Source organism: Colletes gigas, unplaced genomic scaffold, assembly GCF_013123115.1.
Source record: "Colletes gigas isolate AHSC1104 unplaced genomic scaffold, ASM1312311v1 Colletes_gigas_Sc00004, whole genome shotgun sequence".
Classification (NCBI taxonomy): Eukaryota; Metazoa; Arthropoda; class Insecta; order Hymenoptera; family Colletidae; genus Colletes; species Colletes gigas.
This window is the reverse complement of record NW_025106633.1, coordinates 938,696-954,382: the sequence shown is the minus strand read 5'-3', so window position 1 is coordinate 954,382 and position 15,687 is coordinate 938,696. Positions and strand designations below refer to the sequence as shown.

At 32.1% G+C, this 15,687-nt stretch overlaps 4 protein-coding genes across 6 annotated transcripts; 2 read left to right on the top strand and 2 right to left on the bottom strand.

Moving 5' to 3' along the window:
* Nucleotides 1-109: 109 nt before the first annotated feature.
* On the bottom strand, nucleotides 110-4,914 carry LOC122405548 (armadillo-like helical domain-containing protein 3). The gene is made up of 11 exons (XM_043410412.1): nucleotides 4,777-4,914; nucleotides 4,281-4,466; nucleotides 2,827-3,112; nucleotides 2,399-2,532; nucleotides 2,097-2,307; nucleotides 1,705-1,999; nucleotides 1,393-1,610; nucleotides 959-1,191; nucleotides 768-894; nucleotides 402-676; nucleotides 110-328 (listed from the first exon to the last, which is right to left on the bottom strand). Exons 2-11 carry the CDS (start codon nucleotides 4,431-4,433, stop codon nucleotides 236-238), a joined length of 2,025 nt encoding a protein of 674 aa, XP_043266347.1. The 5' UTR covers nucleotides 4,434-4,466; nucleotides 4,777-4,914; the 3' UTR covers nucleotides 110-235.
* Nucleotides 4,915-5,150: 236 nt separating this feature from the next.
* On the top strand, nucleotides 5,151-8,045 carry LOC122405549 (sulfite oxidase, mitochondrial). The gene is made up of 7 exons (XM_043410413.1): nucleotides 5,151-5,282; nucleotides 5,819-6,448; nucleotides 6,530-6,716; nucleotides 6,784-6,909; nucleotides 7,199-7,391; nucleotides 7,465-7,665; nucleotides 7,741-8,045. The coding sequence occupies exons 1-7, from the start codon at nucleotides 5,242-5,244 to the stop codon at nucleotides 8,043-8,045; spliced, it is 1,683 nt and encodes a 560-aa protein (XP_043266348.1). The 5' UTR covers nucleotides 5,151-5,241.
* Nucleotides 8,046-8,170: 125 nt separating this feature from the next.
* Nucleotides 8,171-10,437, bottom strand: LOC122405551 (probable proline--tRNA ligase, mitochondrial). Its single transcript, XM_043410414.1, has 6 exons — nucleotides 9,900-10,437; nucleotides 9,572-9,823; nucleotides 9,185-9,446; nucleotides 8,877-9,058; nucleotides 8,595-8,810; nucleotides 8,171-8,536 (listed from the first exon to the last, which is right to left on the bottom strand). The coding sequence occupies exons 1-6, from the start codon at nucleotides 10,008-10,010 to the stop codon at nucleotides 8,222-8,224; spliced, it is 1,338 nt and encodes a 445-aa protein (XP_043266349.1). The 5' UTR covers nucleotides 10,011-10,437; the 3' UTR covers nucleotides 8,171-8,221.
* Nucleotides 10,438-10,696: 259 nt separating this feature from the next.
* On the top strand, nucleotides 10,697-13,903 carry LOC122405552 (SHC-transforming protein 1). Of its 3 annotated transcripts, XM_043410415.1 has the most exons (11): nucleotides 10,697-11,065; nucleotides 11,396-11,521; nucleotides 11,609-11,679; nucleotides 11,758-11,818; nucleotides 12,099-12,272; nucleotides 12,355-12,518; nucleotides 12,598-12,833; nucleotides 12,922-13,074; nucleotides 13,136-13,263; nucleotides 13,344-13,454; nucleotides 13,550-13,902. In XM_043410415.1, exons 2-11 carry the CDS (start codon nucleotides 11,423-11,425, stop codon nucleotides 13,682-13,684), a joined length of 1,332 nt encoding a protein of 443 aa, XP_043266350.1. In that variant the 5' UTR covers nucleotides 10,697-11,065; nucleotides 11,396-11,422; the 3' UTR covers nucleotides 13,685-13,902. The 3 variants fall into 3 exon arrangements, with proteins under 3 accessions (XP_043266350.1, XP_043266352.1, XP_043266351.1); XM_043410417.1 differs by lacking the exon at nucleotides 10,697-11,065 and having other exon boundaries at nucleotides 11,420-11,521; nucleotides 13,550-13,903; XM_043410416.1 differs by lacking the exons at nucleotides 10,697-11,065; nucleotides 11,396-11,521; nucleotides 11,609-11,679 and having other exon boundaries at nucleotides 11,767-11,873; nucleotides 11,949-12,272; nucleotides 13,550-13,903.
* The last annotated feature ends 1,784 nt before the right edge of the window (nucleotides 13,904-15,687 follow it).

The window sequence follows — 15,687 nt, the reverse complement described above, 5'->3', positions numbered from 1 at the left end:
TCAGTACTTATTAAATTTTAATGACTCTTCAAATCTCGTATACACAATTTATAGAAATATAGCATAACAATCAATGACACTATGCAATAATACTTTCAAATTTCGTGAGCTACGTTCTTTGCGATATGAAAAAAATACATGCGAAGCCGGCTGTATTAGAGAAAATACATTATAATACATCATGATAACAGAGGGACGCGCAGGATTTGATTCATACTCCCACGTTGAACCTATGTTACGAAATATTTGATAATTCTTGTAATATAGCCTGTGTATCTAACGCACTTAAATCTATCGATCCCCTGGTGTCGATTACGACTCCTGTTACCTGAAAATTAATACAAATATGTATAGAGCCAACGTATCACGTCCACGCTTTCGTGTATTGATCGAAACATTACCATTTCTTCAAAAAATGTAACGTGATCTGGTTTCTCGGAATATCTTTCGTATTGATCCAAATTGTCTTGTAATTTTAACGTAAGACTGTCGTAATTCTGTATTATGATCGCTAAAATTTGTTGTTCCGTTGGCGTGGACAAACTTTCGCTGGCCAGCCATGCTGTTATTTTTGGTGGAAAGTGATTCCCTATGTCTCTCATGTTCACCAAACAATTTGTTAATTTTAATGCGTGTTCTTTATACTCGTAAGATTCGCACGTTGAATATCGGAGCGCTTGAACGTATAAATTTTATTTTCACTACCCGTCATTACTCAATTTATGTTAAACAATAACAACAGAAAAGGTCATTTGTTATCTACATACCCATGGCATTCAGATTTGTAAAAATAAGCCTCATTCTTATTATTTCGTAAAACAATTCGTCGTAACTACTCGGAGAAGGTAGTAACGCATCTCCGTGCGTGATAAACAAATTTAAGATATTAACGACCTACGAAATTTAAATTGATTCCTTTAATCTGTACTTATTTTCGTTTCTGTCGATATAAATTTACCTCGATAGCTAACGGAAAGATATTCATCTTTTTAATAAGATGGCTTTCGTGCGTTGTTAGAAACTTAAGTAAATTGATTAACGCCGTCCAAAGATCCCTCCATTGATAACCAAGCTTAACCCTGCATCTCTTTTGGTAACAAAGCAACCTTTGTAAAACCCCAATGCATTGATGGTAAAGTTCAAGAGGAAATTTTTTCATCATGTGCGATGTAATAAACTCGACAAGTAGATCTACAATTTCACAAAAATTATTATACCGTGCCAAACCGAATTCATTTATATAAAAAAAAAATAACGAACGCGTATGTTAGATATGTAAAATATTAAATATCACGCGACGTGTATTTGTTACTCTAATTTTTTACGTTAGTCACGACAAACTATGTCTTGACCCTGTACAGGTATAAAATTGAAATGCATAATAAACTGTACCGAGTAACGTAGCAGCCAAAGGTTGTGCAGGCGCTACTTTGTCTTGTATCTTTCTATGATGCATCGGTACTCGATGGAGTTGCACTCTGAAAGCCAGGTTTGCGTCGTGCATCAAACTATTCGCGTACTGATCCTCCGCGATGCAGCTTAATATGAGGAAGCACAATTTAACATTATTCATTATTGCTTCTGTTCTGATCACCTGCATGACTATCGAACTGAAACAGCAAAAGCATTTCATTCGTGAAATTCAACGCAATCGTCTGTGCAGATGAATGTCGTGTATAATTTAAGGAATGTAGCGTTTCCCACCAATACTGTAAAAATGTAGCCAGTAAATTGAATGGTTGAGCCATCACGTCGGGTATTTGAGCTCCGGGGGCTACCACGTTTGGTCCCAAGGTATTATTTGGAGATGGAGGGGCACAGGTATCGCTCTGCGTGTACGCTAAAGTTGTTACAAAATTCCGATTTAAATGAGTCGCTTCGTAAAGTGCTAACAACAACGCATTATTCGCGCGAACTTGTTGCGTTTTCGCTTCCTCCTCTCCGACGAACATACTTCCTACTATACTGGTCAGGGAAGATAGCCAAGATGCTTGTATTTCTGCATGCAAATGTTTTTCATTATTGCATTTATAATAAATGACGTAATAAAAAAAGGTTCGTATAAACATTATACAGAGTAAGTTCTGTTTCTGTACCTGCTCTTTGTTGAGCAAATTGTCTGCAAAACTCCGTCAATGAACTCGATATCACTTGGCCGTATCCATTTAGAGCTAGTTCGTCATCTAAAATCGATAACTTAACGATATAAGGATTTGCTCTTTCGTGCTTCCTATAATTGACCAGAAGTGTTAATAGTAATACTGCGTCATGGCCATGACGGCTTCTAGCTGCGGTATCTCTTAACAACTGTACAAAAAGGAAATACGAAATGTTAATGCCTGATTTAAACCATGCTCCTGACCATTTTATTAATACTCATACCAATTTTGACACCTACTTGAACCAGAGATTCAAAAACACTATTAAGCATAACATATTCCAACAAAGTGTTTTGACTAACATTATCCATGCCAGTTACAATAATTAATAATAATTTCAAGCACAAAGCTTTTAAGCTATCAGGGTATTCACCTGGAATTACAGAAAATTATAATAAACAACTTTTTTAGAAAAATACTGTGAAAAATTCAAATATTAAATGTATATTTGAATCTTTGATTTCTTAACCCTTAGACGCGACTCTGGCTCCCCTATTCTTTAATTGTATGGTATAGTTACATGCTTTTAATTTATCTTGAATTTATTTAAATATTTTAGGTCTGGGATAGGGTTGCATACTTTGCATAGAAAATAGTTGCATGACCATCCAAGGGTTAATACAAGTGAATTCTTTAAAATACATACAATATGTGTTGTAAAATGTACCTGTTAAAAAATTATTACAGTGTTGCATTAATGTAGTCATCCTTTGTTCCGCGGAATCAAATCCTACTAGAATATCTATCAAATTAAATCCACAGTCGCCTTGACTAGCCTTCTTATACATAGATTGAATAACAGCTGCTAAAGTTTGTAAAGCATATACAACTCTGAATGGATGTTCGTCGACTAACGTGTCCACGCAATGACAGACTAAGGCATTCAAGTTTTCTTTGCTTGCATTTAATTGTTCTGATGTCATATGCAAAATTTCACTCTCGATATGTGGAACCTAAATAAATCAAAAGAGAACATATTTTCGTTTACTTCGCGGAAAAGTAGTTTATACTTAGTATTTAGTCACAGAGTATATAATGTATCACTACAATTCATTTGTTACTCCCTTTGACAGTTGTTTCTTTTCTGGTGAACAAGAAATGTTGGTTCACTGAGGTATTGCAATCTATTTGGTTAACTGAAAAATTCTTTTATACTGAACAATGATACCACTGACTAATGATTTCATGTTTTAAAACTTTGTGTATTAATAAAATACCATCATGATTGGTAAATTTGTTACTAAATTTATACAAGTAAGTTTTAAGATTTCTGCAATGTTTTACAAAGGTGCTATCATGGTTGAACATTTATATGAAATACATTGTATAATCTTACAGTCATTGCCATCATGGGAAGTAACAAAATATTACGGAAGAGTATGTATGTATCAATTAAAATGTTTGAAATATAGAGTTCAGACAAGCGAAGCATGGTTTAACTTCAGATGCAAATTTATGCCAGGTAGTCTTCAGAATGAACTAGAATGCAAGGAAGCTGTTCAACCTAAAAGTACGCATTATAATAAAAAGGAAATGAACACTTTCCAACGATTTTTTAACTTGTTAATCAACGTGCGCTTCCGCCGTTTCATTCCATGTATCATTTAGACAAGGACAACCAATCTAAACAAGAAATACTACAGAAAGAAAAACAGCCTCCCGAAGCTTCATTTAATAGCGTAAAAAGTCCTTATATTGCCAGCGAATTTGTAGCAACTGCAAAGACAAAGAAACCTCAAGAGAATGAAAAGTATCAAGAAAATGAGAATTACTCTTTCCGCGAAAATTATCCAAGAAAGAAACAGCAAAAGGTATAATCGAGCTACAGCTTTTAAACCTTTGACCGAGAATGAGTATCGTGCAAGTACATGTTGCGTGATGCAAATAGTGCTATTTTTCTCAACAAATTTATCCAAAACAGATGAAACATGTTCAGTAATGAAAACAGCAAACAAAAGACCCGAAGAACTTCCAGACTTCAATTTATACTATATCAACCCTTTATTATAAACTGTGAAATCTTTTTAAAAATGTATATCTTTTATAGATTTATTACTTATATTTATATAATAAAATAAAATCTGATATACAATAAAAGCAACGTATAACAAAATTACTGACCATAGGTTTGATTAAGAATAGTTCGTTCCAAAAATTTGGATGTGCTAACGTCAAATCTTCTCCTTTGAAGAAACTTTCATATATTGGTACGAGCTTTCCTTTATGCTGTCGTTTGGAGCCTGATACGCTCCGTTTTCTCATTGCCATTGCCATAATGGTTTATTCGTTTTATTTCATTTTCTTTGCCTGTAAATTCATTTTCAAATTACAACAATTTCTAGTATTATAAATCGCTTATGTTACACAACTATAAATAACGATCGTAAACATATTTCCAACAATAAGTAACGTATTTAAACAACGATGCTTAATATTATTCGGAATTTTTATTTGAAATGCGTAACAATTATCTACCATAACCTCTGTGCTGCATTGTAAATTATTTTACACGAACGAATAAGAATTTATCTATTAAAATTATTGTAAAATTGTAATTCCAGAAGAATATAAAAATTCTTAAAAATATGAGAGAAACAAGTAATAAATATTTACTCACTAGTAAAGTAAGTAATTCATTGACATCGTATAAAAGGTTCTTTTAAGTATTCGGGAAATAGTTTTAAGCGTTCTTTTAAGTATTACTATTCGTTGTGCTTGAGTTTTTTAACAGATTTCATTGAAAAATCGCCGAATGCTGAAAAAAGGAAAATAATAATAATAGAAAGAATTACAAAAACACCATTGCACGAGAATGACAGGAAGCCATTATCGAAGAAATAATTGATAACCATTTCATATTTATTAAGTAATGTCCGTTCGAAAAAATTCCGTTAAAATAAACTCAAAAGAATAGATAACGATATTAACTTGGATAAATTATGTAACGTGCAGTTTTGGAACCAAACGTTACAGAATACAAACAATAAAACGTGTACTTCCTCCAACTGTTACAATTAACGTGTGTTTTAATACCGGTATTGCATTGTTTTCGTTATTAAAACAGATTTAAGAATTTGGCGCCATGATTTCACATTCGACAATTCTACATCATCTGAGGAACAAGTATGTTTGTTACTTTAACCCTTAGACGATTGCGCAGGGTTTGTTAGAAACTCCGATATCATTATTTTATTAATCACTCATTGACTTAAGTTAATTATCATTTACCGTTTTAAATAATCTTCTTCAATTACTTTAATCTTATGCCGCTATTACATATTTTTATTACTTTTAATAAGCTGAGACTAAATAATTTAAGTCTTAGGGTTGATTAAAAATCTCCCGCAATGCTTTACGTATTTCATACATTGTATATTGACTTGAAGATGATAAATTATATTTACACAGGTCAAATTAAATAGACACATATGTTTTTAATTACGTATTCACGAAACGCGTAAAACTATACGTATTTCTCAAATAAAATGGCCATAACACGATATTTTTTAATAAACAATTCATTAATTTGTCATCTAACAAATAATTTTTCTCATTGGGGCCTATAATAAACCTAATTGCGTACTTTACATGGATTAAAATCGCGCTGCGTTTAAGGGCCAAAGTACATCGTTATTTTACTACAATATTCATTATTTCAGATCTCTGTTACGAATATCAAGAATTTATGTACAGTATTATGTTAAGACATGTAGACTGTATTCGTTTTGGAATAAAAGAATTTACACAGGGGAAAATGGGTTGAAAGGCAGAGTTGTTGCAAAACACATTGGCAATTGTAGTATTGTTGCATCCGTATTATCTATATCTTATCTCTATGTGTATAAGAAGACAGATGAACCTAAGAAGACAAATGTACAATGTGGAGAGTTTAGGGCAGATTTAAAAACTTACACTTTAGAAGAAGTAAGCAAACACGATAATAAAGAAGCTAGTGTATGGGTGACATTTAAACAAGGGGTATATGACATAACAGATTTTATTGAGAAACATCCAGGTGGTCCTTCTAAAATAATAATGGCAGCTGGTAGTTCTGTCGAACCATTTTGGGGAATCTTTGCTAATCATAACATACCAGAAATATATAAGCTGCTCGAAACAATGAGAATTGGAAACATTTCTAAAGAAGATTCAGTTTCCAATAAAGATAATCAAAATGATCCATACGCGACAGAACCGACTAGACACAAAGCTCTAAAAATTAATGGGCATAAACCCTTTTGCGCTGAACCACCTCCTTCTTTATTAGTTGAAAGCTTCATTACACCAACGTAATTATAAAACTCTTGAACGTGATTCTTAAGCATTTTGTTTGCTGACAAAAATTGTACCCAAATATTGCTTTGTTCTAGAGAATTATTTTATGTTAGAAATCATCTTCCTGTTCCCGAAATAGACATGAAAACTTATACTTTGGAGTTAGCTGTAGAAGAAACAACACAAAAAACCTTCACTTTTGAAGACATAAAAAAATATCCAAAGTATACAATAACAAGTGCTGTAATGTGTGGTGGGAATAGACGGTCTGAAATGGCGCAGGTAAATCGGGCTCGCTTTGTTCTGATAACAAAAGAAAAACGTAATTATACTCGTCAACTTCTTATAGGAGAAACAATTAAAAGGGCTTAGTTGGGGCGTAGGTGCTGTCGGTAATGCCACGTGGACCGGTGCAAGATTATGCGACATACTAAAAGATTTAGAAATCAATGAAAATGATTATAATCATGTACAGGTATTACATATTATGATGCTTTACATGCGATGTTCTGTAATTAGGTTGTATTACGAATTATGGAACGTCTTATATACAGAGCAAGGCACTTAAAACAAGCAACTTGAACAGCTTGTCTACTTTTAGTGATAGAATAAAATTTCCCCCTTCAAACCAAATAAGATTGGTTTAATAGACTTTTTCAGACGGTCTGTTTTAAACGCCGTGCCCTATATACACAATATACATTTACTAAAAATATATTAACGAGCAATAATCCATTAAAAATTAAATAATTTAATGAAATCAGTTTGAAGCATATGATTTAGATCCTTCTGGTTCACCATACAGTGCAAGTATACCTATTAGTAAGGCTATGGATCCCAGAGCAGATGTAATCTTAGCTTATGAAATGAATGGACAACCAATTCCAAGGGACCATGGGTTTCCCATTCGAGTAATTGTCCCTGGCGTTGTTGGGGCTAGAAACGTAAAGTGGCTTGGTAATAAAATAAAAAGGTTCACCTTTCTAATTAAACATAGTACACTTTTGTTACCTATGTTATTAACTCGCAGGCAAAATGATCATCTCAACCGAAGAAAGCCATTCGCAATGGCAACGAGGCGATTATAAAGGTTTTTCACCTAGCGTCGATTGGGATAACGTAGATTTTTCTAAAGCACCCGCTATACAGGAAATGCCTGTGATTTCCGCAATTTGCACACCGGAACCGTTGGAAACGGTCAAAGTAAAAAATGGAAAGATAAATGTTAAAGGTAAAACGTTAAATTCGTTTCCAAAGCGTTCGATGGACATAATCGATTTCACGATTCGATCAAATTTCTCGATAGGATACGCATGGTCGGGAGGTGGTCGGAAAATAATTCGAGTCGATATAACGAACGATCAAGGTACAACTTGGCAAACAGCTGATTTAGTTGCGGAAGACACGAGTGCTAAACAGGGTCGTTACTGGAGTTGGACATTATGGAACGCAGAAATTCCTGTGAAAAAAGAGCACAAAGAAACAGAAATTTGGGTGAAAGCTGTGGACGCGTCGTACAATGTCCAGCCAGAAAGTTTCAAAAATATCTGGAATCTACGAGGTTTCCTTTGTAATGCATATCACAGGGTTAAAGTTAAATTGGAACACTGAATTTCCAAAAACAATTTAATATTATATAAATATTACTAATGTAAAATTTGCTCGTTTCGTTTTTATGATTGCTTTATTACAAAACAATAAGTAATGTATATGTACAATTAAATCTTAATCTCTTTCACAAATTAAATTTACTTTTTTGATTAAATTATAAATTAATTGGTTTATCCTCAAACAGCTACTTTCGAAATATGCGCTTCCCCAGCTTTGTTATTTTCATCATTAAAATAGTTGTATATACTTTCTAAAGGTATTTCATGATATGCTGAGTCACTTACATTATGGATTTCGAATAATGGTGGTATCTGCATGGCTCTCTTACCAACTACAATAACATAAGGGAATCCAATTTGTCGAGCATATATAAGACGACTTCCAATAGTTAATTTTGTCCTATCATCGAGTATAGTATCAATATTCAATTGATTTAAAATAGTTAGTATTTGGTCCACGTACTCAGATGCAGTATCTTCCTTGCTACCAGCCTGTGAAGTCACAATGTTTTTAACACTTACAAAAAAGTATTGGTATAAAATGTAATACCTTTGGAGGTATAATGCACACGGTATAAGGCGCTAAACCGTTTGGCCATCTTAGTTCGTCTTCGATGGACAATGCTTCGGCCGCGATAGTAAAGATGCGACTCAAACCAAGTCCAAAAGAACCCATTGCCAATGGCAATAATTTGTTGTTGTGTGATTTATATAAAGCTTTTAGAGGTTTTGTGTATTTTGTATCTAGCAAAAACGTATGACCCACCTTGAATTAAACAAGAATAATCACTGGAGAAGTAATTCTCATATCAATGTATACCTATCCTATTACCTCTGCAGAGTGTTGTTCAAGAAATTTGTTCTTACATTGAGGACAATGCGATTCTTCGCATATGGTTTTGTTAATAGAGTATTGGCAAGATGAACATACATAAATAATATCTTCTCCAATATTGCTTATATAATGATACTCATGGGATAGCAAACCTCCAACTGATCCTGTATCACCAACAGCTGCAAACAATAATATTACAGACTTATGGTTATAATGTGATGACATATAATAACTAAATATACACGAAATTAAAGTGACATCCCTATTTTAATTCGTTTGTTATACAGTACTATTTAAATTATTACCTTTTCTAAATGTTATGCCTATTTTTTGAAATACATTATCATATGCGTCACATACTAACTCGTAAGTATTCTTTGCATCATCCAGAGTTTTATCGAACGTATATAAATCCTTCATGACAAACTCTTTGCTTCTAAGAAATCCAAGACGAGGTTTCATCTCATCTCTCCATTTATTAGAAATTTGATATAATTTTAAGGGTAAAAGCTTCGGAGACAGAACACCAACAGATGATATTAAATCACAAATTGTTTCTTCGTACGACTGCAATAAAACAGATCTAAATTTTATTTAAAGTACACGCATAGTTACATAAATAAAAACAGATACTACTTTACTATTAAATTTAATAATTCCTTTCAATTGTTTAGCCGTCATTTGTTACTCACTGGACTAAGTATATATTCTTTCCTGTGTCTATCTTCTATTTTAAATAATTCAGTCTTACTGTTTTCAAATCTGTCCGTTTGTTTCCATAAACTTTTAGAGGTTAAAGCCGGGAGCATTAATTTTTGTGCTCCTAACCTCTCCATTTCATGATCAACAAGATTTATCAATTTATTTAAGACACGCAATCCCAGAGGTAGAAATGCATACATTCCATTATTAACTGGTTTGATTAATCCATAGTTGATCAAATTCTATAACGAGTAATTCAACAATTTATCAAATAATAAATACAAACAAAAAATGAACAGTACATAAATATTTGTATACTTTGTAAGTTTTCGTAATATTTATTGTTTTTTTAATAGAGGAATGCGAGTTATTCAACGGTTGAAACAAGTTTGATACTCTATGTACATTACGAAATGGTATGTTAGCCATTTTCAAGAAATCAAGTATCAAGTTCGCACAGGACTGCAGTGTTTAAACACATTCACACATGTATGCAAAAGTGTATTCGTTTCGATCGAGAAAGGGGAATATGATATGTGTATTCCCCTCCAACGACAAGAATTGAAGGGCACTGTTTACACTCAGCACATAAACAATTTTCTGTACTATACAAATCGCAGTAAAAAGCGTAAGGAATAAATGACTAATTGTTGTAGTCTATAATCTATAATTGTAATGTCGCCATAACCCTAGGCCGTGCCTAGAGAGGTCCTGGCATTCTTTTTTGTACTGCTACGAGAAACGTATCTCTCGCACTGTGCATAAAGGTTATTGTTCTCGTTGAACAATAATTCTTCTAATGATTCTAATGATTCTTTAATATCCTAACCACACGCTTCCCTATACGTGTAGAGTAAGCTACTGGCAAAGACCAAAGACCACAACAAAAGGTCTGTTAGCTTATCCACTCTTATCATAATAGTATGACGTCACAAAAATCAACTTTATTTAAAACAAATGACGCATTTTCTAATTTTTTATATGGACACAAAACTTTACTTTTATTCATTTGCATTTAGCAAGTTAAATAACGTTTAAGTAATAATATATATGCGTATACAATACAAATATATACACATTCCGAAAAAGTAAGAAAAGTATTAGGATTTTTATTAGGAAATTCCAATAAAACTTATTTCGATTAAATGTATTGTGTTTTGAAAACATCAATATTATTTAAATTTCAATGGGAAAGAAAAGATTTCATGTGCACCGACCTAATGATTCAGGAGCGGAAGAAGAACAGTACAGTCGGTGAAAAGGGGAACGCAATTAAATTATTGATAGTACCCGTTTGGTATTTATGGAATTTTACAAAACAGCGAATATCCTTATGTTAGTGGTGTGGCTGAATATACGAATGAACACGCATTTCTCGTAATATCACTTTGTGCGAAATGATCAAAGGGTTCCTGCGAAATGATTAATAGATCGACCGAGAATAACTGGATTGTGGACATATGATCCCAGTAATCGTCTATGAGGTGTGATCTCATTTTCTGGTATATTATTCGTTCAGCAGTGAAAAGACTCGTTTTTACAGTTAATGAAATATTTCAATTGTTTATATTCCCTTGTAATTGTCACAAGATTTTTTTACTAAATCACAGAATTAAACAATGTTGTCGACATTATGTAATGAATGACAGCTATCAAATTTTGTTGAATACAACTTTCAAATGCAAGGGAACATCAACACAATTAATTATTTTGTATCATTTAATTGAACGAATATTACGAATTTGTTTCTAAGTACATGTATTTTAGCTGTTTTAAAAAGGCTACAATTACAGTTGCAAAAAATGGTGTTACAGTTATACGTATGTGCATAGAATTTAGAAATGGCAACAGGAGGTAGTAGTTTTATAAGTAAACCAGCCAGAGGATGGTTACACCCTGATCATTTAGTGAGCAAAGAAGGAATTACTTACACGGTTAAGGTAAGTTTTTTATATTGTATAATGAAATTCAATATCTCAGTAATCAGAGAATGAAATTTAATCGAATCTATTTGTTATGAATTTCAGTACATAGGATGTCTCGAAGTATACACATCTATGAAAAGCTTAGATTTTGAAACAAGATCATGTGTTGCCAAGTAAGTTTTCCAATGTATGCTCAATACGTGTACTTTTTGAAGATTTACATGTGGTCTATAAAAAAATTATTTTTCCAGAGAATGTATAAACAGAGTTTGTGAAGCAGCCGGATTAAAATCTGCGGATAAAAAAAGAAGGGTATTACCTAATTATAATATGCAGCTTTTCAATAAAAATATTGTCTAATATGGTTGTAAGAACAAAAGATCACATTATTTTTATCATGTTCAAAATTTCTATTGTACTACTAATTATTTTTGTTTTTAAGGTTTATCTTTAAGAAAGGGCTGCTATAGCCAATATGTTGTGCAGTAAATTGATAAACTTTTGTTGTTTACAACTATGTAACATTATTAATAATGTTAAACTTGTAGTCCCTTGTACTTTAAGCGGTACATGTTTTATGTACATTACCCAGGTGGATAGAAAAGTGCTGAGGGCAATAGCAGATAAGCCACGTATGGAGCATACAGGTGCTACTATAAATTTGACTATTAGCAGTTGCAGTTTAGCTTTGACTAACATAGAGACTGGTCACATCATTGCCAAACATGAAATGCCACGTATATCTTTTGCTTCGGGCGGAGATACGGTAAACTATATTTCATGTAACAATTTAAAAAAATTTATTTTTATATAGTCTTAAAATATAAAATAACTGATTATATCAACAGGAAATACTGGATTTCGTTGCATATGTTGCAAAGAATATGCAAGAATGGCGCGCTTGTTATGTGTTAGAATGTGGAGGAGGATTGGCACAAGATGTTATTTCTACTATTGGACAAGCTTTCGAATTACGATTTAAAGAATTCCTGACGAAACCAGCTTCATTACAGTAATTATAATTCTTATTTCGGTATTGTGTATTGTAATTTTTACATTTTACTCATTCTATGTTTTTTCTTTCTCTACAGTCCTATGTTAAATGGTATGCGCGAAGCGGATAGAGATTATTACAATGATCTGCCTGGCAAAGTACCACCAGACATTGGCCCCCCACCAGTGCCCCCCTTGCCAACTGCATCAACGTTACCCAATTTGAAACATCATCATTCTGGACAAAATCATACATCGCGAAGCAACGCACAAAACTCTATATTACATGACTCATTTTCTCCTAATTCTGATAGGCATCACCAGCAATGGGCAGGTAATATTCATTTATTTTTTTTGTTATAATCAGAAATTCGTATAATTATAATATTATAATTATATTATAAATTTGATCACTATTGCAGAAACTGGTAATTTAATTGACTTAAATTCTGATGGAACGTCTACTACAAACTTCAATATAGCTCCTGAACATAATTATGTGAATGATAGTGTTATAGCAGCAAGCAGAGAAAGCCATCGCGATCAAACATCACTCTTTGATGTATTTGACATGCGTAAGTAACTTTCAGCATTCGCAATATAAGATTTTTTTGCATAATAATATATCATTTTCAGAGCCATTTAGTTCTGCAATATCAGATATGAATAGATTAAGTCCACATTCTCAGAAGCAACAATTAAAACAAGAAATATGGTTTCACGGCAGTGTTAGTCGTGCTGAAGCTGAATCTATGTTGACAAGAGTAAGTAAGATGATAAATAATAACTATATAAATTTACGTATATAAAAATCCAAGTATTATTTGATATGTGATTTCGATAGGATGGTGATTTCTTGGTTCGTGAATCTCAGGGCTCGCCTGGCCAATATGTCCTTACTGGTATGAATAATGGTACACCAAAACATTTATTATTAATTGATCCCCTAGGCGTAGTAAGTATTCCGGAAAAAAATTATACTCTGATAATGCAAGATATTTAATCTTTACTATCAAACGAAAAAATACTTATAATTTACTTTAATTACAGGTCCGCACAAAAGATCGTGTTTTTGATAGTGTAAGTCATTTAGTAAATCATCATTGTGACAATGTATTACCAATTATATCAGCAGATAGTGTTTTAGTACTTCGATATCCAATTCCTAGACGTACAAATAATTGATTTTTATATAATTACAATAGTATCAAAAAAAAAAGCAAAGTTTACGTTTGGTATTAGTTCATTGCATTAATATATAAAGTAAAAAAGAATCGATGCCTGATACATATGATGCTTTCAATAATAATTCTAAAATCCGTCAATCAGTATAAGTAATGAAAACAATTAAAATTCTATGCAATGAGTATTTACTTCCAAATTATATTTATGCTGAAAGATAATCTGAAGTTTTCCTCTATATTCTTATTAAAATGAAATATTATTAACATCTTATGAAGAAAAAAAAAAAGGTTAATAAATGTCATTTTACTATTGATAATGTCAAAATGCACAAAGGGAAATTATATTTATAATTTTTCGAATTATTATGACTTATTAAAATTGATTAATGCATAAAATTTATATGTGTAAATTGTTTCGGTAAACAATTATATCTGTGAACGACGTATGTATAAAATACCGGAATTTGAATTATTCTCCACGTATAATTTATTAATTTAAGTTCATTTTACTGTTTTAAGTAATTTTCGTATAATGTTAGACAGAAATTTGTAATGTAATGGATTGATTTTTGAATACGTCTAAGCATGTAAGAACTTTAAATTATTTAAAAATTATAATATTATGGAATTATAATACCATAAAAGTTAAAAAACATTCGATTTATCAAAATATTTGAACGCTACATTTTTCAAATATACAGAAATTTTTAAAAGATTGATGAAATCTTGTACTCGTTATAATGTAATAATCTAAACCAAATATCATAATTTAATTTGATCGATTATAAGTACTACTTGCATTTCTCAGTCATTCGTATACACAAATTTGAAGGTGCACTTTGTAACAAAAGCATAAGACTTGCGATTCATTAATTATTGCGTTTTGTAATCCTTGCCCTTATCTTTCAAATAATTTTTAATGATCCTACAGTTTTGTCACAAAGTGTAAATTTTCATGGGTTAATATATACATCCTAAAGCGTGCCACAATTTTCTAGTAACAGTTCAGTACTTATTACTGAATAGAATAGAACTATATCTTTAATTTTGTATGTAATTTGTACCATGTAGACCATAGCTAACATGAGAAATGTTATTGTAATTTTATTAATTTCGTGTCATAGGACTCGCACTATGATTAATGTGCAAAGATATATACTTATATATTTTTACGAATTTTGTAATTTTCGCGCTGTATATTTTGATTCCATATTTACAAGATAATCAGCATATGTAACCTCAATTTTAATAGAATGGACATATTTCATATTGCTTTGTATCTAAAAATATATTAATGAAATCTAATTTTGTATTCCGTGTATTTGTTTCCAAAAATATTTAATTATATTTCCCAAAAACTGACTTTTGTATTACGAATGTTTTTATAAAATACAACTTGTTAAATAATTTTAAAAAATCCTTTGTTGTCGCATTATTTAATTCGGTTATTTCTCAATATTACAACAGCCTCCCGAAGGGGGGGCCCATAGGTAATGTCGTACTTTACCGGCTAAAATTTCATGGTGACGATTCTCAGATGCCTTGGCATGGGACCGGGAACTCTATTGAGATATCACAGGTATGTTTGATAACACTGATAACACTAACAACACTAATATTATTTAAAAATTTTTAAATTCCACGGAGATGCATTTAGCGCAATACTACCAGTTTACGCGCGCGACCGTTACTGACGCAGGGTTCTCGCGTGCGCGTGCACATATGCGCGGCGTGCGGCGCGCGCTGAACCGATTGAAATTTAAAAAGTGCACCCGGAAATTAGACTTACGAATTACAACTGCCAATATCTTCTAAATAAAGCTACAGATTGCAATATGGCAGAGGACTTTTCGATTTATATCGCCTTAAATAACTTGCCTGTTTCGATTTGTCCCATAATTTCTGGTCATCTCAATATGCAAATCTAAATCCAATTGAACACCTGTGGAACCACCTAAAAACAAAACTTGAAAGCATAAAATATAAAATATATAAAAACATAAG

Bases quoted from the DNA above. Each gene is read 5' to 3' on its own strand.
- LOC122405548 (XM_043410412.1), bottom strand. From the start codon at position 4,433: ATGGCAATGGCAATGAGAAAACGGAGCGTATCAGGCTCCAAACGACAG. The intron at 2,533-2,826 runs GTACATTTTACA...CTGTAATTCCAG, and splicing joins CTGTAATAATTTTTTAACAG to GTGAATACCCTGATAGCTTA. The intron at 2,308-2,398 runs GTAGGTGTCAAA...CTTTTTGTACAG, and splicing joins TTTTTGAATCTCTGGTTCAA to TTGTTAAGAGATACCGCAGC.
- LOC122405549 (XM_043410413.1), top strand. From the start codon at position 5,242: ATGATTTCACATTCGACAATTCTACATCATCTGAGGAACAA. The intron at 5,283-5,818 runs GTATGTTTGTTA...TCATTATTTCAG, and splicing joins CTACATCATCTGAGGAACAA to ATCTCTGTTACGAATATCAA. The intron at 6,717-6,783 runs GTAAATCGGGCT...AACTTCTTATAG, and splicing joins GACGGTCTGAAATGGCGCAG to GAGAAACAATTAAAAGGGCT.
- LOC122405551 (XM_043410414.1), bottom strand. From the start codon at position 10,010: ATGGCTAACATACCATTTCGTAATGTACATAGAGTATCAAACTTGTTT. The intron at 9,059-9,184 runs GTAATAATTTAA...TATTGTTTGCAG, and splicing joins AGGCATAACATTTAGAAAAG to CTGTTGGTGATACAGGATCA. The intron at 8,537-8,594 runs GTATTACATTTT...GTGACTTCACAG, and splicing joins TGTGCATTATACCTCCAAAG to GCTGGTAGCAAGGAAGATAC.
- LOC122405552 (XM_043410417.1), top strand. From the start codon at position 11,423: ATGGCAACAGGAGGTAGTAGTTTTATAAGTAAACCAGCCAGAGGATGG. The intron at 12,273-12,354 runs GTAAACTATATT...TTATATCAACAG, and splicing joins TTGCTTCGGGCGGAGATACG to GAAATACTGGATTTCGTTGC. The intron at 13,455-13,549 runs GTAAGTATTCCG...CTTTAATTACAG, and splicing joins TAATTGATCCCCTAGGCGTA to GTCCGCACAAAAGATCGTGT.